Genomic DNA, 24,092 nt, shown 5'->3' on the forward strand with positions numbered 1-24,092 from the left:
AAAGATTTTTGCTCAGAACTTCTTTAAGTTACACTACATAAATTCCTCACTTCTATTTAGTAGCAAAAACCTTGCAGGCAGACATGGATGGGTATGGAAAGGAAAGATGGTTTAAGGTTCAATGAACATAACTCAAACCTGAGCAACAGACCAAACCCTGCACTCCTAACTTACCCAGAAACCTCCCATTAGTTTAATGGGAAGGATTCACATTGAAAAATTTCTTCCACCTATCAAGCACACATGCTTGAAAGGCTACTTCTCATGGAAGGGACTAAACATCAAATACCAAACTCTGTTCTGATGACCAGAGAGGAGATTTATCCTAACAGCAAGTTTAACTGTAAAAAAAAGAAAATTCAAAAGCGTACCAATAGCCTATAACAAAAAAAATGGTGATAGAAGGTACAAAAGATCTACAAAAAGATAATTAGTTCAAAAAGGCCTACTGATATAAATCAAGGGCTGTGTGAAGACCATGCCTTGCAAGAGAAATGTGGGACCAGAAATCAGTGAACCAGGAAACCAGGCCTAACTGGTGGTCAAAATAATTAGGGGATGGGTTATTCACCTATTACTCTCCTTTGGGGACCACAAAAGGAGACTGGTGGTGAGGGGGAGCTGGCTCTTGCAATGACAGATGACTGAAATAAGGAGAAGAGGACTGAACTTCATTATCCTGACTGCCAAACTCATCATCCCCGAGAATCAAGGACCCAGTGAGACAATACTGTACCTCTGTCCTCATTCTAAGATGTGTCCTGAGCAGAGCAGACCAAGAGAGAACCCAGCTGATCAACTCCAGCTCTACTATTTCAGCTGAATCCCAACCACCCCCATATGTTCTTCTCCTTGCCTGCTTTACTTTGAGCTATTTCCTATTTCTCTCATTTCGTCTTCTTTTTAATAAGAGTCCAGCAAAGCCTGCCAAGACTCTGCATTTTGCAACACTGCTGTGCCCGTGACTAGGAGGAAACAGCAAAAAGCAATGCTGTAAATAGCCCAGCGTTGGTACAAGTTTGCCAGGTTGCAGAGCAACTCATAAGAAAAGGCTGTGCAAAGTGGGGGGGGTCTCCTCAGAGCAGGGAGGTCATGAAAATTCATAAGTGGGACACAGCACAATTGTTGGCTGTTGTCAAGCTCATCCTTCTCATTAAAAATGTTGAAATGCTACAATTTGTATGTAGTTGTATTTATATTTATACACAGATTAATAAAGTTTTTACATTCTACAAACTTATTTTCTTACATGCAACAAAAGGGGTTTATTTTCATATGAACACAACTGAAATTTCTGTCCATTTGGATTGCATTAGACAGGTTTGGAGGGGGGCAGGGGGGAACTGCAAATTGCATGGACAAAAAAATGGGTCACGATGTAAAGTTTGCTCACCCCTGTCATAAGACAATGTACTGTACCCATGCTTTTCTAGCACTAAGGCCACAAGTGACAGACAACAGCAGAGACAGAGGCTACATTTTTGATCTTTGCTGTTCTCTTCTCTCCCCTCTTGTATGAATTGGTCTTACAGTTTTTCCTGGAAGACAAAACTGCAGCAACAGCTGTAGTGCATCTCAACTACCTTCTCTTTCCTCCAAAAAAGACAGTTAAACCCATTTTTAATATTACCTAAAAAGATGTCAAAAAAGAGATTTATTTCCAAAAACACTCTTATGCTAAAGGAAACGGGAACAAGAGATGTTAAAATGAAAACCTTGCATACTATATATTGGAGAGAGTTTGTCAGTCTGTCCCCCTCTGTGCATGTCTGTTCAAAACCTCCTCCTAAATGGTAAGAGCTAGGACCACCAAATTTGGTATACAGCTTCCTATCATAACTTAAAACAAAATAAGGGTTTAGTTGGGCCACAAAAATGGGCTGTGCCTTGAGTGGGACTGTTTCTCATAAAACCATTCAGAAAAGAGAGAGAATGGCCAAGAAAGTGAAAGCAGCTGGCAGCAGATGCACCCCTGCCTGGGATTGGTCCTGTCCCAAGCCTCCCAGACACCCTTTTTGGGGGAAGAGTGGGTACAGGGGAGGAATCTGAAGTTCCCCTTCAGAAAAATGGGCTGTTGCTGGAATGGGACTGCTTCTCATAAATTTATATAGAAAACAGACTGGGGGCATAGTACCATCCTCCCACCTCTGGGACTCCTCCAGCCCTGAGCCTCCTACACTCCAAGTGCTGGAAGTGGGGTGCCCTGAAGCTCCACTCCAATTTGTATGGGAACACTGTCTGTTCCTTTCATCATGGCGTGAGGGCTGAGAGCACACTTTTCTGCATTCCTCACTCTGGCTGGGAAGCTCAAGAGGGAAAAGAATTTGGACTGGCCCCAATGGGAGACACCATACTGAGCAGGCTGACGTTACTGTATTTCAACCCCCAAACCGTCATTTAACTGTACAATGTTGGACAGTGACAGGATCACACTAACGCATTTGACTCTGAGAATTTACTTCTGTCTAAATTAATACAATTCTACCTTCCATTATTGGTGTGCAGCACTCACTGCAGTCAAGAGGGGATGCAGAAAGTGAGACCTGCTCAAGACTGAAAGGCAAAGATCACCAAAGCTGTAGCAAATATGATAATTTAGAAAGTTAATTTCATTTTGACTAAAATCAAGAAGGTGGAGTTATCTGGAAATTCTGAGGTTTCCTTTCAGATTTTTTTTGCCGCAGCATAATGTGTCTGGAGATTCAGACTATGCTTAACTATATATTCAGCACATTATATAAAAGACTCCTTATCACCCTCCAGTAAATTTAAACAAAAAGAACAAGAATTCAGCAAGTGATCTGAAAAACTTCACTTTTAATTGCTACCTTAAAACTAATTTTGTTATCAACATTATAATCAGCTCCTTATTTTAGCACACATTTTCTCACACCTGACTTATATCTGCTGCCATCTAGAGGCCTGAAAGAACATTTGAGGCAAAAGTAACTTAAAAACATGTATCATACTTGTCATAACCTGAAGGTAGACTAGCCAAGCAGCTCTGATGCATCAGTTTGCATTACTGAATGAAGGTAATATAATAAGACAAGACACTAGATAATGCCTGTACAGCAAAGGAACTGAAAGATAAAATGCTTAAAGCCTTTGAACTAAAGTAATAATTTCAGCTACTTCTGAAATGGTTAAGTAGCTGGTGTAGGAACACGACAGCCATTTAACAGCACACAATCCTACATAACTCAGATTAGGAATACCATATCTAGCGACAGAGGGATTACAGATACAGTCATAACCCGAGATACACCCATTTGGGTTACGAAAATTCGAATTTACAAGGAGTTTGATTTAAAACCTCTACTTTGTTTTACGAGCCATTTCCTTGAATTTACAAGGACTGATTTGAATTTTGTGTGCCTCAGCAGGACGGATGCCCTACAAGGGGAGAAAGGCCGTGGCTCCAGGCAACATCTGCCAGCAGCTCCATCCCACCCAGCGCATCTCTCTGCAGCACCCAGTGGCGTTTTCCTTGAGCCCCTGGACCAGCCTTCACCTGTGGCTGGTGTGGGTGTCCGCCTCGGTGCTGCAGCAGCGGCACACCCTGGCCCAGCTGGCAGCCGCGGACTCCCAGGCGCTCCCGCAAGACGTGGCTGCTGAGTGCACAGCCTATCCCGGCCATGCCCCTGCCGCTCGCCCCCTGGGCAATTAGGGGGCCACTGCTGCCCGCCCTGAGCAGCTGTGCCTTCGGCGCCGCTTGCTGCCTGCGGCGTTCCTTTGCATTTAGCATCTCGGCTGCCGCTAGCGGGGCCTCTCTGCCGCACAGCCCCACACAAGTGAGGCATCGCCCCTCATCAACTGGGAGCCCCCTGTGCCTACCTAGCTCCTGCGCAGCCAGCCCCTGGCACCGCCCCCTCCCCGTTCAATATAGTAATCCTTCAATGGATTTTTATTCAATTTCTTCATAGTCCTCCATCATTTCACAGAACGGCAACAAGTGAAGCTGACAACGCATTAAACTTCTGTGAGTGGCAAATGGTTTTCCTCTATGCTGACGTTTCTGAGTCTGGTGCTATTTTATGTCCTTACAGACAAATTCAATTTCTAGTGATCCTCACCTTATGGAATCTGTTTGGCAACACGTAACAAAATCTGACCTTTCAAGTATCCATTGCAACTTGCATCAGCAAGGTGGAACAGTGGCATGTTAGATTTTAAAGATCATATTTTAAAGAAATGCATTTTTGGTTGCTCATTGGCTGCCAATAAATTATGCTACTTATGACAAAAACAATGTGATTGGCCTGCTTTAGAACTGAAACGTAGAAGTACTCTGTCATTCGAAGTTATATACAGTAGTTGGTGCATGTTGTGTTGAGGTCTCCTCTCAGAGTACTCATGGTTTGATAGTTTATAGCAGTGAAAAGTGTACAGTGCGTAATAGCTACGAAAGAGCTTAACGAGAGCAGGTAAACAGTCATATTATAGGGTAATTAATGAAGGGAACATGCCTTGTTAGGTTGTGTTATGACACCTAATGTTAACTATTGAAGTAACTGTGTTCAGTTTAATGAGATCTGGTGTTGTTTTAGTGTAAATGGATGTAAATTTTGGGGCTCAGGAATGCATAAAATTTTTTCCCATTGAAATTAATGGTAATTATATTTTCGACTTACAAGAACTTGCCTTAAGAGGAGTTTTTCAGGAACAAATTACCCTCGTAAGGCAGGGGAAGACTGTACACAGAATTCAGTTACTCAAAATATAATCTGGCAAAGACACTGGGGTTGATAACCCTAATCATAGGTGAGGTGGCATGGGACGTCGAATTCTCTATTTTGCTCCCTGTGAAAGAGACTGGACTAAGTAGTCCAACTGCATCTATGAAGAAACTGTGCAGTACTGGCTCAAAGGGCCCGACCAATAGACTTAATCAGCACTACTTTCAGCAGCATTTGATTATCTTCCATACCTGTCTTCAAACCACATCTTCAAAGACACAAGCCAGCTGAACTAAGTAAAATAGTTACCGGCTTCTGCAGACGTCCAGCAACATAGAGAGTTTTCCAGTGAAGGAGATCTTCAATTAGGGCATCAGTGCCAATTACGCCATATTTTATCATCTGAAAAAGCGAAAAAGAGAGTCTCCCACAACTGGCTGCAGTAGGTAAACATATCTGATAAAAAGTAATTCAGTCATAGAAATGTAAATCTCACAAGTAAAATATAAACACAAATATGAAAGTTCACTGGATAGAGAACTAACATAACTAACAACTGCCAGCCCAACAGGACTGTGCTGGAATTAAAAGATTAATTTTTAAAGATGGTCACGTGATGAAACCTTCAGGAACCAGAGTTGGCAGGCCTTGTAGAACTGCACCTTTCAAAACATCTAAAATGCATGAATGTGCCTTTCCAGTGGATCCTAACCACAACACCAAAAGTCTCTTTGCTGGACACTCCAGACAAAGAATTGGAAATTACACTTCTCTCTCACTAAGATGGTCTTGTCCCATCATGGTTGAGATGCCTTGCTCTGTCATAAGTAAAAAAGCATGTCATTTAGTCAGTGATTCTACAAACAATTTCATTCTGAAAGGGTTTCTAGTTGCTACTGCAATGCAAATAAACTGACTGTTACAAACTGCCTTTTATTTCAGCAGTAGTTCTGATAATGATCAGAATCCTCTCAGAAGAATTCCATTCAGTTGATTTATTTTAAGTCTTAAATTTATGCCTTCATTTGTAGCCAACTGCTTTTTCCTAAGGACAGTACTTAGGGCAGGAGAATACAGCAATGAGAGTACAGAATAAGACCAAGCGTCAGGAAATGAGCTCCCTGCCCACCTTTGCAATAAGAGAATGATGATGACATCAAAGGAGGAGTCATAAAGTGCTAATGCTTTTAAAGAACTATGAAATTCTTGAATTGAAGTTGCTACTCTGGCTCCAAAACACTTGGCCACCTGCTGCCCCTGAGTTCCCTGGCTCCCCAGATGCCCCACGCGCCCCCCTCTCCAATTCATTCCCCAACCCTACCTGCTACCCCAAGAGCATTTGAAATGCCCCAGGCACCCTTGCCGCTGCCACCACTGGCAGTGAAGCAGGACTAGAATGGCTTCCTGTGGCTTGCTCCCTGCGGCTTGCTCCCTGCAGCTACCATCCCTGTAACTGGGAGGTCTCCGTGTGCTGCTCCTGTGAGTTGAAACAGTGCACAGCACAGACACACCACTACCCCACCCCAGGCGATACACACCAGCAGCTGCCTGCAGCAGCAGAAGGCAAGCAGAGTACCTGGAGACCAGCTCACCCTCCAACCCCCTCCCCCAATACACAGCCCAGGAGCCACTGCCAAAGGAGGACGTCTCAGGTAAGTGTGGCACCTCCCCACCACCTTGTGCACCTCACTCCCAAAAAAACTTACATCCCCACCTCTAGTCCCCAAACTCCCTCCCAGAGCCCACACTCAGGACCCCAAACATTTGCCCCATCCCAATGCCTGCACCCAAAGCTGTCCCATCCGTAGGACAGGGTAGGATGGTGCCCCAGGTCACCTCCCCTTGGCTTGTTTTGCTTTCCTGCTGTCTCCTGGCCTGCTGAACCATGCGCTGCTCTGCATCCAAAGCCCCCAGAGCCTCACCCCTCCTAGAGCCAGTACCTCTCCCAGAGTGTTAGGCAGGTGGGGAGAGGAGAGCTTGAGCGGAGGAAAGGCGAGGGCTCTGGGCAACATCAACATTTCTGCAAACTTGCCACCCCTGAAAACAGAACAAAATCCAAATAAATCATCCCAGCCAGCGCTTCATCAAGCGTGTCCTTAAAAGTCTGGAAGGATGGAGATTCCACCACGTCCCAAGGCAACCCATTCCAGTGCTTCATCATCCTCCCCATGAGAGTTTTTCCTAATATCCAACCTAGACCTGCTCCATTGCAGCTTGAGACCATTGTTCCTTTTTCTGTCTTCTGCCACCACTGAGAACAGCCTCTCTCCATCCTCTTTAGAAACATCCTTCCCCCACCCTTTTCAGGTAGTTGAAGGCTGCTATCAAATCTCCCCTCGCTTGTCACTTCTGAAGACAGAATAAGCCCAGTTCCCTCAAGCCTGCTGACATCTGGCATGGTTTCAGAAAAGGACATTCCTATTTATCAGTAATCCTTCCTAGATCAAATGGACTGAGAAGAGAGACAAGATGCAGTGCTAACATGTCCTTTCTAGAATGTCCTCTCCTCATAAATCATGTGCCTTGGCCCCCTAATCATTTTCGTTGGTTTCCAGTGAACACTCTACAATTTGTCCTCATCTTTTCTGTACTGGGGGGTTCCTAACGGGGCATAGTACTCCAGATGTGGCCTGACCAGCGCCCAACAGAGGATAATAATTTTATCCCTTGATGTGCTGGCAGTGCTTCTACTAATACAGCCCAATAGTGCTGTGAGGCTTCTTGGTTACATGGCCATGCTGCTAGCTCATATACAGCTTCCCATCCATTGTAATCCTCAGGCCCTTTGCTACAGAACTGCTGCTTAGCCAGTCTGTCCCCAGTCTGCAGCAGTCCTTGGGATTCCTTTGTCCTAAGTGCAGGACTCTTCACTTATCCTTGCTGAACCTCACCAGATTTCTTTTGGCCCAAACCTCCAGTGTGTCTAGGTGACTCTGGACCCTACTCCTGTGCCCCCCTCTCTCTCTCTTCCCCTAACTTAGCAGGGCAGAGGAAGGAAGCAAGAAGGTAAGATGAAAATAAGTTATGACAGCACTGGACTGTCTACCAGAGAAGCTTTATATCCAAACTACTTTATATCCAGAGCTTTACATCAAAACTACTCAATTCACTCTCCTCACAAAGCCTACTGGTAGCAGCATTATCTAGAATGGGAAAATCCATTTAAACTTACAAAGGCAAACAGAAATCGGCTGAAGGCCTTTTCTTCAAAGTGCAGATCCCTGCTCACTCAACTCAGCCTGCTGACATCTGGTGTGGTTTCAGAAAAGGACATTCCTATTTATCAGCAATCCTTTCCAGATTAAATGGACTGAGAAAAGAGACAAGATGCAGTGCTAATATGTCCTTTCTAGAATCAAAATTAAAACAAATTAGCTTTAGGTCAATCACTGAAGCAAAACTACGTTATAAATATATCCAAAATAAATTAGTGCAGATGGACTTGACCTTTAAGAAAAACTGAGTGATAACTTATAGAACTGCAAACTACAGAAATTAGTGACAATAAAATGGTGATTCAAATTGTTGAAAAAATTATGTCAGTACTTAAGTCCCTTAAGCTATATTGTTTTGTTGATGACAACTGTATTCTTGTGACATGGCAATACCATGATCCCAATATGTTTTCAAGGTTTTTGACTAATGAAAACACTTTCAAATTTCAAACGTATTTTCAGTCAAAAGTTATGTTCATATAAGTTCTATCAGCTGATAGAACAGTAAATCATATCACTAAGTAATTAAGAAAGTTATATACTCAATTAGTTACATTTTGTACAAAATGGCAAATCATTATGAAAAACTCTTGGTATTCCACAGTGACCTGCCTGATGAACTCTCTCAGTATTCATAGATGTAATGGTTAGTTGCAATGGAGTTGTATAGCAATCAGTAATCATCAGTACCTACTCTCTGTGAAATAACATCTCAAAAGGAAGCCTTCACAGTGAAAGAGTGACAGAGAGATAGCTAGGTTAGTCTGTATTCTATCAAAACAAAAAAGGAGTCAAGTATCACTTTAAAGACTAACAAAATAATTTATTAGGTGATGAGCTTTTGTGGGACAGACCCACTTCTTCAGATCATAGCCATACCAGAACAGACAACATATAAAGCACAGAGGTCCAAAAGTTATCAGGACTGACAAATTAAAAAAATTGTTATCAAGGTTGGCAAATCAGAAGAGCAGAGGGGCAGCAAGAGTGGGGTGTGGAGTGGGGATGTCAAGAGTTAGATAAAAAGAAGTATGTAAAAGAGTCCTTATAATGGGCCAGGTAATTGCTGTGCTGGTCAAACCACATGTTAATGTGTCGAATTTGAATATAAATGAGAGTTCTGAACATTCTCTCTGTAAACGATCGTTAAAGTTCCTTTTCAGTAAAACACAGACTTTCAGATCATTAACAGAACAGCCCACTCCATTAAATGATGCGTATTTTTGTGTGTAGGGTGGAAGCTGGAAGCATGTAGTTAACTATAGCGGTCACTGGGCTTCCGGTAGAGTGTGGTACTTATCAGGCCATCACTGATTTGCACTGTAGCATCCAGGAGATGTATCTCTTGGGTGGAGTGGTCAAGGAATAAGGTGATGGTGGGGTGCAGATTGTTAAAGTCTCTGTGGAATTCTTTTAGAGTCTCTTTACCATGGGTCCAAATGATAAAGATGTCATTGATGTATTGTAAGTAAAGGAGGGGTAATGGGGACCAGAGCTGAGGAATCGTTGTTCCAAGTCAGCCATACATATATTAGCATATTGTGGAGCTATGCGGATGCCCATAGCAGTGGCATTAATCTGGAGGTATAAGTTGTCCCCAAATCGGAAATAATTGTGGGTTTACAGTCAAGCCCTTAGGTACAATTGCATCTGCCCTGATCCTACTGACAGAGACCAAAAACTACAAGATCTCTACCAAACATTCATAAATCTAAATTACCCACTGGGAGAAGTAAAAAACAAAACAAAACAAAACAAAAAACAAAAACAGGGCCAGACAAATACCCAGAAACCAACTACTCCAAGATAGGCCCAAAAAAACCAAACAACAGAACACCACTGCTCATTACCTACAGCCCCAACTCAAACCACTGCAACGCATCATTAAAGACCTACAACCTATCCTAAATCAGGATGCCACACTCCAGAAGGCCCTGGGTGACAGGCCTGTTCTTTCCTATACATAACCTCCCAACCTTCTGAGGATTCTCACCAGCAATCACAGGCTATACCACAATACCACCAATCCTGGAACTTTTCCTTGCAACAAGTCCCGTTGCCAACTTTGTCCTCATATCTATTCTGGAGATATCATCACTGGACCTAACCATGTTATTCAAGGAATCACGGGCGCATTCTCCTGATCCTCAACTAACATCATATATGCCATTATGTGCCAACAATGCCCACATGCTATGTATATTGGACAGACTTCAAACACTCTTCAACAAAGAATGAATGGATACAAAATAGACATAAAAAAACCCTCCTAACTCACAAATCTGTCAGCCAGCACTTTAATGGAGTGGGCCATTCTGTTAATGATTTGAAAGTCTGTGTTTTACTGAAAAGGAACTTCAATGATCGTTTACAGAGAGAATGTTCAGAACTCTCATTTATATTCAAATGTGACACATTGGCTACATCTACATGTGAAGCCAACATCAAAATAGCTTATTTCGATGTAGCAACATCAAAATAGGCTATTTCGATGAATAACGTCTACACGTCCTCCAGGGCTGGCAACGTCAATGTTCAACTTCGACGTTGTGCGGCACCACATCGAAATAGGCGCTGCGAGGGTACGTCTACACGCCAAAGTAGCACACATCGAAATAAGGGTGCCAGGCACAGCTGCAGACAGGGTCACAGGGAGGACTCAACAGCAAGCCGCTCCCTTAAAGGGCCCCTCCCAGACACAGTTGCACTAAACAACACAAGATACACAGAGCTGACAACTGGTTGCAGACCCTATGCCTGCAGCATGGATCCCCAGCTGCCGCAGCAGCAGCCAGAAGCCCTGGGCTAAGGGCTGCTGCCCACAGTGACCATAGAGCCCCGCAGGAGCTGGAGAGAGAGCATCTCTCAACCCCCCAGCTGATGGCCGCCATGGAGGACCCGGCAATTTCGACGTTGCGGGACGCGGATCGTCTACACAGTCCCTACTTCGACGTTGAACGTCGAAGTAGGGCGCTATTCCGATCCCCTCATGAGGTTAGCGACTTCGACGTCTCGCCGCCTAACGTCGAAGTTAACTTCGAAATAGCGCCCGACGCATGTAGCCGCGACGGGCGCTATTTCGAAGTTAGTGCCGCTACTTCGAAGTAGCGTGCACGTGTAGACACAGCTATTAACACATAGTTTGACCAGTACAGCAATTACCTTGCCCATTATGAGGACTCTTTTACATACTTCTTTTTATCTAACTCTTGACGTCCCCACTCCACACCCCACTCCTGCTGCCCCTCTGCTCTTCTGATTTGCCAACCTTGATAACAATTTTTCTAATTTGTCAACCTTGATAACTTTTGGACCTCTGTGCCTTATATGTTGAGTGTGTTCTGGTATGGCTACGATCTGAAGAAGTGGGTCTGTCCCACAAAAGCTCATCACCTAATAAATTATTTTGTTAGTCTTTAAAGTGATACTTGAGTGCTTTTTTGCTTTGACATCAAAGAGGCTATTCATCACAATTTAAAGTCTTGAATTAAAAACACTACCATCCAATTCTGCATGGACAAAGTTCATGCAATCCTCCTTAACCAGAGAAGGTAATTCTACCTTCTTGTCACATTTTTTTCAAACTCAATTATTATTTGAACAATGTAGTTCAACTATACATGACCTGACTGTGCTTTATGTAGGCGTGTCTTGCACCTGTGCTTTAAAGAGCTAACTCAATACAGAACAAGTTTCAGAGAGATGGCTGTGGTAGTCTGTTTCAACAAAAATAATGAGTCCGATGGCACCTTTTAAGTTAAACAGTTTTATTATGGCATAAGATTTGACAGTTGCAATACACTGTCTGATGCATGAAGTGACAGAAACAGATGGTAGGGATACAAAGTTGGGAGTGTTACATCAGCACTAATTCACTCACGGTGGACATGACCTACTTTCAACAGTGGTAAGGAGAGAATGCCTTGTGTAAAATCGCTATCATACTAAGGCTGCACCTACACTACGAGATAAAACTGAATTTAAAGGAGTTAGTGGTGTTTTAATGTCACGCTGTCTTCACTGAAAAAGTCATTAGCTCAATTTAGTCTGCCCTAATATTGATAACAAAATGTCAATAGTAACAGCATCAATCTCAAGTTTAAAATGACAAATAAAGGCTAGTGTGCAAGTGCTATGTCTTTAATTCAAGTGTCCCATATGTATCCCACAAAGCTGTGTGCTGCACACAACTCCCACCTCCCCACTACTAGAGGGAGCTGAGAAACTGACCAGGACTGCTGAGCTCTCAGTTTCCCAGGTCCCGCAGCTTTGTTGGAGCCAGGAAATTGAGGAGGGCTGCTGTGCTGTCAGCCTCCCAGGTCCCCCAAGCTGCAGGTACCCAGGAAACTGACAGCACTGCTGCACCTGGCTCCCAGCTCCTTGCTACTAGTGAGAGCCGGGTAACTGAACAGGTCTGCTGCACCTGGCTCAGAACGCAGGGCTGAGGGAACTGTGGGATAGGTTCCCACAATGCACTGCTGCAACACTCAATGTTCAGTGATTTCAGTGTGGAAGCAGTATGTCAAATCTGTTGGGAGCTTGTGGAAAATGAGGATACTGAAAATGAAATTAAAAAATGGCACTGTAACATTGATTTTCATAAATTCGACTTCATCTCATAATGTAGAAGTAGCCTGAAAGAGCTATTCCCAGTCACTATTCAGACCTTTTCTGATGGTGTCAAATCTGCATATGAATTCCAGCTCAGCAGCTTCACACTGCAGCCGCTTTTTCCAGTTTATTTTGCTTAAGACCGGCAACTTTGAAGTTTGTAACCACGTAATTCAACTGCAACTGCCGATGACATCCACATTAATACTGAAAGAGTTCATCATGCAGGTCATTGTGGAATTCCTGGAATTTTTCTTAACTATTTGCCATTTTGTACAAAATCTTACCAAGTTTGTAAATGCTCTCACACTGGCTTTTGTATGTTACCATTCTTGCTGTCTAAATTTGTGCCCATTTATCCTGTTGCACAGAGACAGTCTGGTTTCTCCAATGTACACGGCAAAAGGGCACTGCCAGCACATGATGGCATATATCACATTACAGGTTGTACCTCCAAAATCTGGGACTCTCTTCTAGCAACATCCATGGTCTGGCAGGACCACGGGTGTTGTGGGACCTGAGAGCCCTAGTGGTTGAGGGACGGCAAGCCAGGCCAGTGACTGGGTCACCTGGGAGCAGTGGCCAGGCCAGTTGGCCCAAAGCCAGGGCCATGGAGCCAGTGGCCAGCAGCTGCACCAGGGAACTGAAGGCCTGTGGCCAGGGAAGTGGGTGGCCTGGGACCAGAGAAGTAAGCAGCCTGGGGCCAGGGAGCCAGCAGCCAGTGTTAGAGAGCCAAGGCCAGAGAAGCTGGCACAGGGCCATAGAGCTGGGGGCCGGGACCAGGAAGCCACAGTGCCAGGTAAGCCAGGAGGGAAGCACTGACCTTCCCTAGTCTAGCAAAATCACTGCTCTGGGACCACGCAGGTCCTGAAGGTGCCAGGGCAGGGAGATCAAACCTCTAGTAGATGACTAGGTGAATGAGCCTTTGATGGTATGGCCAAAGTTGTTAGGTCCTATATTGGTGTCAGTAGGATACATGTGTGGACAGACTTGGCGATGGGGTTTGTTGCAGGGACTAGATTAGTGTTTGTGTTGTGAAGTGTGTAGTTGGCAGGGAGCATCTGTTTCAGGTTCAGGGACTGTCTGGAAGCAAGGAGTGACCTACTTCCCAAGGTCTGTGAGAGAACACAGAACCAGTTAATCTAATGATTCTCCTCCACTGTCCCCTTACTCCTAGAAATCCACAGCGAAGCTGACATTTTGGTCAGTGCAATGTATTGGAGAAGCTCCATAGAAGTTAATGAAGAGAGGGTAAAATATATAGAGTTACAAAGAAATTACTATAAAAACCTAAAAGAGTTAACAGAAAATGTATCTGCATGATAGATTTGCTTAAGGATTTTATAGAATAGTTCCATACTAACTTCCATAGGATTTTTTCTTATTAGAGTTTTGAACAGATTTGACCAACACAAACACTGGATGGCATGATAAGGTGTCACAGCAGAACAGGTATTATGTTCTGCAATGCTGGGATGATTAAAAACGAATGATAAATATAGGAACAAGTTTATGTATAGAATGCTCCCCACAAAATTCTGCTATTTGGGGATAGTCAGTACAAAAATCCCAAAAGACTTGCACATAATTGTAAGCAGCAAGAAGGATTCACTCTGAAGAGTTTGTTTCCTGCTGATCATAAGTTAAGTGAAGTAGCCTGAACAGTGTAAACCAGATGATTTCTGTACATATCCAGATTCTAGTGATAACTACCAGGCTCCAACTCACCCCAGAACATTCTTAATCAACCATGCAAGAACAGAATGTCCAAAAGATCACCATACAAACTGACGGAAAAAACGTGAGAGATGGGTGGGGACCATAACAGAAATCTTTAAGAGGAGTGGTAGCAGCCTCTTTGCTATAAAGTTCAGTTAAAAACCCCTTTTACTACAAGAGGACCAGGACTGGACCTATTCTAACTTCCTCCACATGCTTTACACACATGAAATACATTAAACAAGGCCTGCATCTCTCTTTCCACCTCCAGTTCCAATCCACTAACACCCTGCTCACCCTGACATCCTAAGCCTGAAGTTTCTTAGCAAAGTCACTGTGAGCTTTACACAGCTTTTCTTCAGTCCTTCATTCCTTTTCCTGATCTGGGAATGAGATCTATTTTGATTTTCTTGTCTCTACCAAGGAAGAAAGGCTCAAACACACACGTGCACACACACACCCTCACCACTAACTGGACACAGGTGTAGGCATATGATTAGACATATAGAATAAATACACTACTGGAACATGATTTATTAATTATACTCAGTGCTGATGAGAGGGAATCAGAGGTTAAATAAGATGAATGTCAATTATGGTATGTCTCATATTCGTATGGACAATAAAATACAATCCACTCTGCTCTGTGGATTTCTGAATCTCTGAATCTAAATGTCAGCTTCTGCAACTGTAAAATGGTATAAAATACCTTCCTCAATCCTCAACGGAAGCTGTAGTGTGTTTAAAATTATCAGAGAAAAATGATACAGCTTCTGTTGTTATTGTGAAAGTGCTTTGCTTTTATTAGTGAGTCTAATTTTTGCTTCTGTTGAGCATGTCATCTCCTGATTTGCTTTCCAGGATTTAACACATAACTTTGTAAAACACCTTGAAATAATGAATATTAAAAACCTTACGTAGGACTCAAGTTTTTACCTAAGTGCTTAAGTATCCGTCAAGGATCAGCCACTATCTGCAACATAAATATAAAATGCAATTTTAATTTCCTGAACAGAGGCCACCCTGAGCTAGTAATTCCAATATTCTAAATGTAAACATTTGATCTATGAACAGCAGTTCTCAAATTTTATCAATGCAAGGAGCACTATTTTGATTTAAAAATTTTTGGAGACCACCTGCCCTGCCTTGCCCTTACCAAGACCCCACCCCACTCCCACCCCCACCCCATCCCTCCATTGCTTGCTCTCCTCCATCCCCATTCACTTTCATCAGAGTCAGGCAGGAAGCTGGCCTGTGGGAGGAGGGTGAAAGCTCCAGCTGATGATGCAGGCTCTGGCCAGGGATGAAGGGCTTGGGATGTGGGATGCAGCTGGAGTACGGGGAGATGAAAGCTCTGCTACAGGTGTGAGCTCTGCAGTGGGCCAGGAATAAGGAGTCTGGGGCACAGGCTGAGGTGCAGGTGAGAGCTCAAAAATGAAGTTTGGAGGCAGAAAAGGAGACCAGTGATGGGGCAGGGGGCTGGATTGTGGGAGGCAGCGCGGGTTCTTGATGCCACTTATTGCAGATCCCACAGAGTGGCTGCCAGGTCCCTGCAGCCCCTAGGTGGACACATGCACAGTGCAGCTCCTCATGGTGTCTTTGTGCTTGCAGGCACTGTACCCGCAGCTCCCAATGGTTGTAGTTCCCAGCCAATGGGAGCTGCAGAGCAGGCACTCAGGCAGGGGTGTGTGCAGAGCCCAGTGGCCTCTCCAGAAGCTGCGCAGAAGTGCAATAGGTAGAGAGCCTGCCTGGGAAGGAGGGACAGGAGTTGATGAGTGGGGCTCACCGACTCCTATGGAGTCTGCAGTCCCCCATTTTAGATATGCTGATCTACACAAATTAGTCACAACCAATTGTACTTACCCTGCCATTACATCGCACTAAAGTATTGTAATAAATCCCTGCTCCACAGTTCTGTATATTACTGATTTGCTTTGGTCCAAGAAGTTTTAAGAAGGAATAATGACTCCTATTCTTTGAAAGGTTCATCATATGCCAAGTCACAGAATCATCCACCGCAAATACGAAGTCCAACATATTGTCCTACAAAGTAAATAGGGAAAAAAAAAAAAGAAAAAAAAAAAGACATGTTTACACATAGTTCAGGAAACAAGCAATAGTCAATCTAAGATTCTATTGATTGGTACTAATGGGACAGACCACTACTGGGAAATAACCAAACCGTAACTGATTTTTTTTTTTAAACAAATTAAATCATGTCCAAATTTCTATAGAAGGCAAATCTCTGCTGAGAATCTAATCTAAATTTTTCATGTGGAGTTCTCAATGCTTGGAAATTAAGAAACCCCAAATCTCAGAAGACTTTTTTTAAAGACATGATATAGTGAGAAATTCAAACTTTACCTGTAAAGTTTCTGACAACAGAAGATTTGTAATGAAATAGCAGTTTGAACAAAGAGACTTGTCACCCAATACAACGTAAAGTAACTCATTCAACCTATTTCACAGTGGAGACCATGCAGCAGTGCGAATTAAGGTATCCTCACCTCAGCTACATAATTAATATAGCTGGAGTTGCATATCTCAATTCAATCTTCCCCATTAGTGAAGACAGCCTGAGTACGGTAGGTGAGTTACCATTTAACCAGCTTCTGCAGCAGATGACTGGAAGACAACTAATGTGACAGTCATTTTTTAAAAAGGCTCCAGAAATTACCCCAAAAATTACAGACCGGTAAGCCAAACTTCAGGACTGGATAAACTAATTGAAACTATAATATAGAACAGAGTTATCAGACATACAGATGAACATGATTTGTTGCTGAAGAGTTGATATGTTTTTTGTACAGGAATATTATGCCTCACCAATCTACCAGAATTCTCTAAAGGGGTCAACAGGCACGTAGAGCAAGGGGATCACGTACTTAGATTTTCAGGAGGCCTTTGACAAGTTCCATGAGTAAAGGCTCTTAGTTGGGAGCTGTCTTGGTTGGGATAAGAGGGTCTGTCCCAGGATCAGTAACTTGTTAAAAAGATCAGAAATGAAAGGTAGAGATAAATGGTCACTCTTCAGAATGCAAAATAGGGGTGTTTCCCAGGCACCTGTACTGAGTGCAGTGCAGTTTACATCTTTTTCCAGATCATTTATGAATATGTTGAACAGTGAGATGGCAAAATTTGCATATGATTCAAAACTACTCAAGATAGTTAAGTCCCGAGCATGCTGAGAAGAGATTCAAAAGGATCTCACAGAAGTGGGAGACTAGGCAACAAAATGGCAGATGAAATTGAATGTTGGTAAATGCAAAATAGAGCACATTGAAAAACACAATCCCAACAATACATATACAATGACGGGTCTACATTAGCTACTAGCAATGAATAAAAAGATTTTTGGCATCATTGTGGATATTTCTCTGAATGCATCTGCTCAATGCACACGTCAGTCAAAAAAGTTAACAAAATGTTGTGAATCCTTAGGCAAGGGATAGATGATAATAAAATAGGAAATATATTATCTCTATACAAATCCACATTATGCCCACATGTCAAACACTGTTTGCAAATCTAATCAATCCATCTTAAAAGTATGTATGCTGGACTTGGAAAACGTTCAGGAAAGGACACCAAAAATGATTAAGGGTTTGGAAAAGCTTCCATAAGAGGTGGCTGGTGAAGGGGAATCTGGGGGAGGGACACCAGCCATCTGCCCCCCAACCAGGGGAAGGGCCAGATACCCCTCTTCCACCCCAGGCCCAGTGCCTCTCTCTGCCACTGCCCTGCCTTGCCCTCTCCCCACCCTTGCTCCACCCCTGCCCTGCCTCCTCCCACAACTGAGGTGGCCCAGGGGAACAGCAGGGCCAGAGGGCTGGTGCCAGCACCATGGGTCCATGCACACCTCCCTACACTCACCAGCAGTGGCAGAAGCAGCAGAGCAAGGCAGCCCCGGCCTGCTTTGCTCCCAAGCCGCATCACTCATTTCCATCAGGGAGTGTGGGGTCAGTCCTACCCTCTCCCTCAGAGCAGCGCAGCCAGAAAGAAGCACAAGCTGGAGCCTCCTTGCTGCATTTTCCCTGCTGCTGCCAGCCCTCTGGCCCTGCTAGTCCCCCCACTAGCTGGTATTTGGAACCCCTCATGTCCCCACACGTCACCCCTGGCATCCATATAAGAAAATATCAATAAGACTGGGATTTTTCAGCTTGGAAAAAAGATGACTGGCCGGGGGCAGGGGTGGGCAGGGAGATATAAGAAAGGTCTGTAAAATGATGTCTGGTGTGGAGAAAGTAAACAAGGAAGTTTTATTTACTCCTTCTCAGAACACAAGACATGCGGGGGAGGGGGGCGCGCGGGTTGTCACCAGGTGAAAATAATAAGCAGCAGGTTTAAAACAAAAGACAACACACAAGCAACGTGTTAAACCCTCTGCCAGAGGATGCTGTGAAAACCAAGAGTATAACAGGCATCAGAAAAGAATTAGGTAAATTCACAGTGGATGAGTCTATGAATGGCTATTAGCAGGATGGGCAGGGATACAAAACCATGCTCTTAAGTGCTCTGAGCCCCTTTTTCTTTTTTCTCCCCAGAAACTGGAATGGCCAATGGAGGGATCACTTGATGATTACATGTTCTCTTCATTCCCTCTAAATCACATGGCATTGGCCACTGCTGCAAGACAGAATATCAGGCTAGATAACAGGTCCGCAACCTGCGGCTCCAGAGTCACATGAGGCTCTTTAAGGACTTCTTTATGGCTCCCAACAATATAATTGCAAAGTTTAAAAAAAAAACAAAAAAACAACAACTACTTTTAAAAGCCCAGCAATGAACACCAACTCATACCTACATAGCAAACAATATGTGATCTCAAAACATTGGATAAGTCCCCCTTCCGTATGTGCCATGCATTGTGGCATATGATACTTTATCTCTATTTTGATCATGTTGCTAATGAAGTCTTGATTTTGAAAAGGAAAAGGAAGCTTGCAGCATTCCTGCTATGAAGGGCACACAGATTTAAGAAAGAAACCTGAAATTAAATGTGAAGTAAAATTGTCACAATTAAAATAGGTTTGGGAGTGAAAGTCAGGAAGACAGTAGTACAAACACAAATGTAAAGTGTGAGGAAGCAGAATATGTAAAAAGTTTGTGACTGTCTTGCAGCATCACACCACAAATCATTGCATGTGCACTGCTTACAAAAAGTAGGGTTTGACATTATTTATTAAGAGCTGTCCTGTATTTGCATGCCTTACAGCTCTTGAATTATTGACTTTTTACCAAATTTGAAAAAAATGACTCTTCTTGCTACTTTGGTTGCCAGCCTCTAGGCTAGATGGACCATTGGTCTGATGCAGTACTGCTGTTCTTGCATCAACTCTTCACAGTATTCTTTGGACTAAACTATCTTGAATAATAGTGTACCCTCCTCAGACTTTGCACTTCATTGTTTGCCCACCTTCTGGTTTATTTACTGAACAAGTCCCTGTACAGATAGCAGGGGGACCCCACTGCTCTGCACTCTCTTCTGTGGGAACACATCTTTTATTCCTATCCCTTCTTTCCTATTTTTCAACCAGTAAGAGGACTTTCCCTTTTAGCCCATTGCTACTTCATTTTACAAATTCACATATATAAAAGCAAACTTGTAACAAGATGCATGACATATTGGCTTTAGTCTACTTCCTTGCATACCTCAGGTAGGCCTACAATAAGTAAGGGAGCCAGGAGAGGTGGCTACAAGTGCATGAATCTTGAATCTATTGGTGGGACCCTCAGATTTTGGTCTCTAGCAGTTTTTGCCTTAATCAAACCCCTAAAGGGCAGAAGCTGAAAGGAAGCAGAAGAAACAGGAGAAAGAGTAACCCATAGCAAGGGGAACACCACTTGTGTGTGTCGTCCCCTCCCCCACATGCACAGGGATGTCACCTGCAAGGTTAGGGGAATGCCCCTGGCCTGGACCCCGCTATAAACTACATGGGTTAACTCCCAGCCAGAGGATGGTCCACCTTTGTGGGGGCAGGAGGGACCTTTACCTGGGGAGCTGCTGCTCCCGGTGCACTCTTGCGGGTATTAACCTATTGCAACAACAACGCCCCTACCCAACCCCGGCGTGTATGAGCGGGGCTAACCGCCCCCAGCAGTGCAGCGCCGCCCCCCGACGCTGATGGCAACCGCCCACAGCAGCGCAATGCCACCCCCGGCACTGAGCAGCGACACCCCACGAGCAGGGCGGCGCTCCCCGAACCAGCACGGGGAGGGCCCACAGCCAGGGCAGTGCCGCCCTCCGCTCCACGCGGCCGCTCACCGCGCTGGGGCCGGCCCCCGCCTGGCGGAAGACGCCCGAGCCATAGGCGAAAGCCAAGCTCAGCTCCTGCGGGAAGTGCGCCAAGATCCGCCGGAACTGCACCGCCGACCCAGGCAGCGCCGCCAGCGCCATGAGCGCTCGGCCCGTCCCGCTCCGCCGCGCCTGCGCACTGCGCGTGACGCCGCCGCCGAGTCTGACAGGAGAGGGCGACGCTAGCCGCAGCCCCGGCCCTGCCCCCAGCGCAGGCCTGGTTCCCTGGGACCCCTTTCGATGCGCCCCACTGACCCACTGCGCCGCCCACCTCCCCCTGCACCTCCCTGTCCCCTAGCTCCCAGCCGCCCTCTCTCCGGCCTGGGCCGTGCGCCGCTAGCACTCAACCCCCCTCTTCCCCCGGGCCCCGCGTCCACCCGCCGGGGCCCCTTCACCTCCTAACACCCCACACCAGTGTCGTGCCCCCACCCGGGCCCTGATCCCCATATATCCCCACACCCGTGTCCCTGTCCCCCACCAGGGCCCTGCACCCACCAACTCTCCCTCCCACCATCCTTGCACCCCCTGACACCCAACACCAGCATCCCTGTACCCACCACCAGGGCCTTGCGCTCCCCAAGTCCCCACCCCACTGTCCCTGTATCCCACCAGGGTCCTGCACTCCCAGCTTCCCACATTAGCATCCTGTAGCCCACACCAGGGCCCTGCACCTGACATTCTGTACCAGCATCACTGTACCTTCACTACCTAACACCACTCTCCCTGCACCCACTAATGCCCTCTCCCTGCTTACCTGTACCCTCTAACTCTCCGTCCCACCATCCCTATACCCACCACTAGGGCCTTGCTACCCCTAACTCCCCCTACCAGGGTCCTACACCCACCAGCTTCCCACCCCACTATCCCTGTACTCGCCACCAGAGCCCCTGCTCCCCCAACTTCTCCCCCCACCATCCTGTTACCTCCTGCCCAGGCCCCTGGACCACCATCTCCCCATCCCTACCCCTGCCAGGGCCGCTACTTTCCTGAACTCCTTTCCCTGGCATCCCTGCGTCACTACCAAGTCCCTGCACCCTCTAAATCCCTGTCAAGATTGTTTCCCACTCTGACAGTCTTAGTACAGAACATAGGGGCCCACAAGAGAGCTTAAAAAGACCTTGCCTCTATGAGCTTCTGCTTAAAAGCTTTGCAAGATCACAGATTCCTTAACCATGGGAGGTAGCTGACTCCTGGGGTGCGTCTACACCAGCCAGCTACTTTGAAGTAGCCGACACAACGTCTAAATAGCACATCGCGTCTACACGCGCCGTGTGCTATTTCAACATTGAAATCGACGTTAGGCGGTGAGATGTCACAATTGCTATTCCCATCTGAAGATGGGAATAGTGTCCTACTTCGACATTCAACGTCGAAGTAGGGCATGCGTAGATGATCCGTGTCCCACTATTTCGAAATAGCGGGGTCCTCCATGGCAGCCATCAGCTGAGGGGTTGAGAGATGCTCTGTCCAGCCCCTGCGGGGCTCTATGGTCATCACATGCAGCTACCCTTCATCCAGGGCTTCGGGCTGCTGCTGCTGCAGCTGGGGGTCCATGCTGCGTGCACAGGGTCTGTAACTGGTTGTTGGCTCTGTGGATCTCGTGCTGTGCAGATCGAGTGTGTCTGGGAAGGGCCCTTTAAGGGAATGGCTTGGGGCTTTGCTGGCCCCTTATTTCAACGGAGAGCACTTGTGTGCATGGATGCTCCACATTTCTTTCTGAGGCACCTCCTTTCTATGTTCCCCGTTGCTACTTCGACGTAGAAGGTCGACGGCACCAGCCCTGGAGGACGTGTAGACAATAACACGTCCACGTAGCCTATTTCAACATCCTTACTTCGAAATAGGCTACTTCGACGTAGTGTGGTAGTATAGACGTAGCCCTGCTGGCTTTACTACATGGGAGATTTTTTAATGAGTAGTCATTATTTGTTAAGCACTCATGATGTACACAGGAATGTACATGACAAATAGTCTTCGCTGAGTTTATGAACAGTGTGTTTTAATCCTGCTTCTATGTAAAGTAACAAGCAGTCCTGTGGCACCTTCGAGACTAACAAATTTATTAGCTTTCCTCAGATGAATGGTGTGGAAAAACAAAACCCAGTGTTTATGTAGCAGGGAGGGGGTGGGGAGAGGAAAGGGAAAAAAGGGAGCAGTTAGTGAAGCAAATTAAAGAGGATGTGTCCCACAGGTGTGAATATCAAAGGTGGGGAAATTGCGCTTGCAGTTGTTTCTCTCTGTAATCTTATGAATCGCTGACTTTGTGGCAGATGTGATTAGGTCCTGCCATGGTGTTGCTTGTGTAGATTTGGACAGAGTTGGCAACAGGGTTTGTTGCAGGGATAGGTTCCTGGTTTAGTATTTTTGTGGTATTGTGTGTAGCAGCTGGTAAGTGTCAGGAGCTCATACACCTGCACATCCACTAATGTGATATATGCCATTATGTGCCAGCAATGCCCCTCTGCCCTGTATGTTTGACAAACTGGACAGTCTCTGCGCCGATGGATGAATGTACATAAATCCAACATGAGGAACTGAAATACATGTAAACCTGTAAGAGAAACACTTTAACCTCTCTGGATGTTCAATAATGGATTTAAAAGTAGCGATTTTTCTGCAAAATAATTTTACCACAGGATTACAGAGGGAGGCATCTTAACTGGAATTTATTTACAAATTTGGAGTGGTTTTAACCTTGGCCTGAACAGAGATCTCAACTATCTTATGCATTACAGTGGCAACTTTCACCTTTGATATTTGCAGGAACGGGACTCATCGTACTTAATTTGCTTCATTAACTGGTTCTACAGGTGACAAATTAACCCTTCTGCTTCCTCCACCCCCACCACTATATAACCCCAGATTCTGTTTTCCAGTCCATTCATCTGATGAAGTGGGTTTTATCCACAAAAGCTCATGAGCTAATAAATTTGTTAGTCTCTAAGCTGCCACAGGACTGCTTGTTATTTTTGAAGGTATCCCTCTGAGTCCATTTAAATAGTAAGAGATTTGTCATGAATTAGAGAGCAGAATCAGGGCTTAAAACACAAGATGAGAGCTAGAGAAGATGGCATTCACAAAAATTTTAGTTCCTGCATTCAGGAACTAATTCAGTGTTGGGGAGAAGGTGGTATTTGATTGATGGGGTTTAGTGTTTGTGTGTCATTGATTTTACTGGGAGTTCTGCGTGAGGAAGGAGTGTCAGATCAGGCCTTTTACAGATTTTTATCATGTTATGTTAATTTTAAAAAGTTCTTAAGCACATTCCTCCTGTGGGAATGAGCTATATTAATACAAAGATTTTCTTGTAAGCTTTTAGTTGCTAGAAATCTTTTAGTCTATGTCAAGTAGCTTGTCAGTTATATGCAGATATAAATGGTTATATTTCCTGTAGTTACCATGCTACTTAATTTGATTATTTCAGAATTTATGGTAGCTGACAAATCTTAGGGGATGTAAACCGCTGATAGTTGTTCAGCCAGTGACTGAACAGTGAGAAAGCATGATAAGCAAGTTCTCAGATGTCTACTAAATGCTTTTAAAGGTAGGGCATTTTTTCTGGTCTCTGTTTCC

At 44.9% G+C, this 24,092-nt stretch overlaps 1 protein-coding gene across 10 annotated transcripts in view; it reads right to left on the reverse strand.

The window, feature by feature from the left end:
- The window catches only part of TAMM41 (TAM41 mitochondrial translocator assembly and maintenance homolog), an 81,113-nt gene extending 60,478 nt beyond the window's left edge, over positions 1-20,635 (reverse strand). For 4 of the 10 annotated variants that reach the window (XR_012646961.1, XM_075005153.1, XM_075005156.1 and 1 more), the window contains exons 1-3: positions 20,490-20,635; positions 16,088-16,267; positions 4,989-5,081 (exon numbers count right to left, since the gene is read on the reverse strand). Coding sequence is in view for 9 of the 10 variants with exons in the window: in XM_075005153.1 (XP_074861254.1) it covers positions 4,989-5,081; positions 16,088-16,267; positions 20,490-20,621 (405 nt within the window). In the remaining variant the exon portion in view is untranslated. Of the gene's footprint in view, positions 1-4,988; positions 5,082-6,619; positions 6,717-7,851; positions 7,982-16,087; positions 16,268-16,731; positions 16,850-17,109; positions 17,131-19,876; positions 19,913-20,489 lie in introns of those variants that run through there. The other 6 variants (XM_075005158.1, XM_075005159.1, XM_075005160.1 and 3 more) reach the window with 6 other exon arrangements.
- Between the last annotated feature and the right edge of the window lie 3,457 nt (positions 20,636-24,092).

Source organism: Carettochelys insculpta, chromosome 11, assembly GCF_033958435.1.
Source record: "Carettochelys insculpta isolate YL-2023 chromosome 11, ASM3395843v1, whole genome shotgun sequence".
NCBI classification, from domain to species: domain Eukaryota; kingdom Metazoa; phylum Chordata; order Testudines; family Carettochelyidae; genus Carettochelys; species Carettochelys insculpta.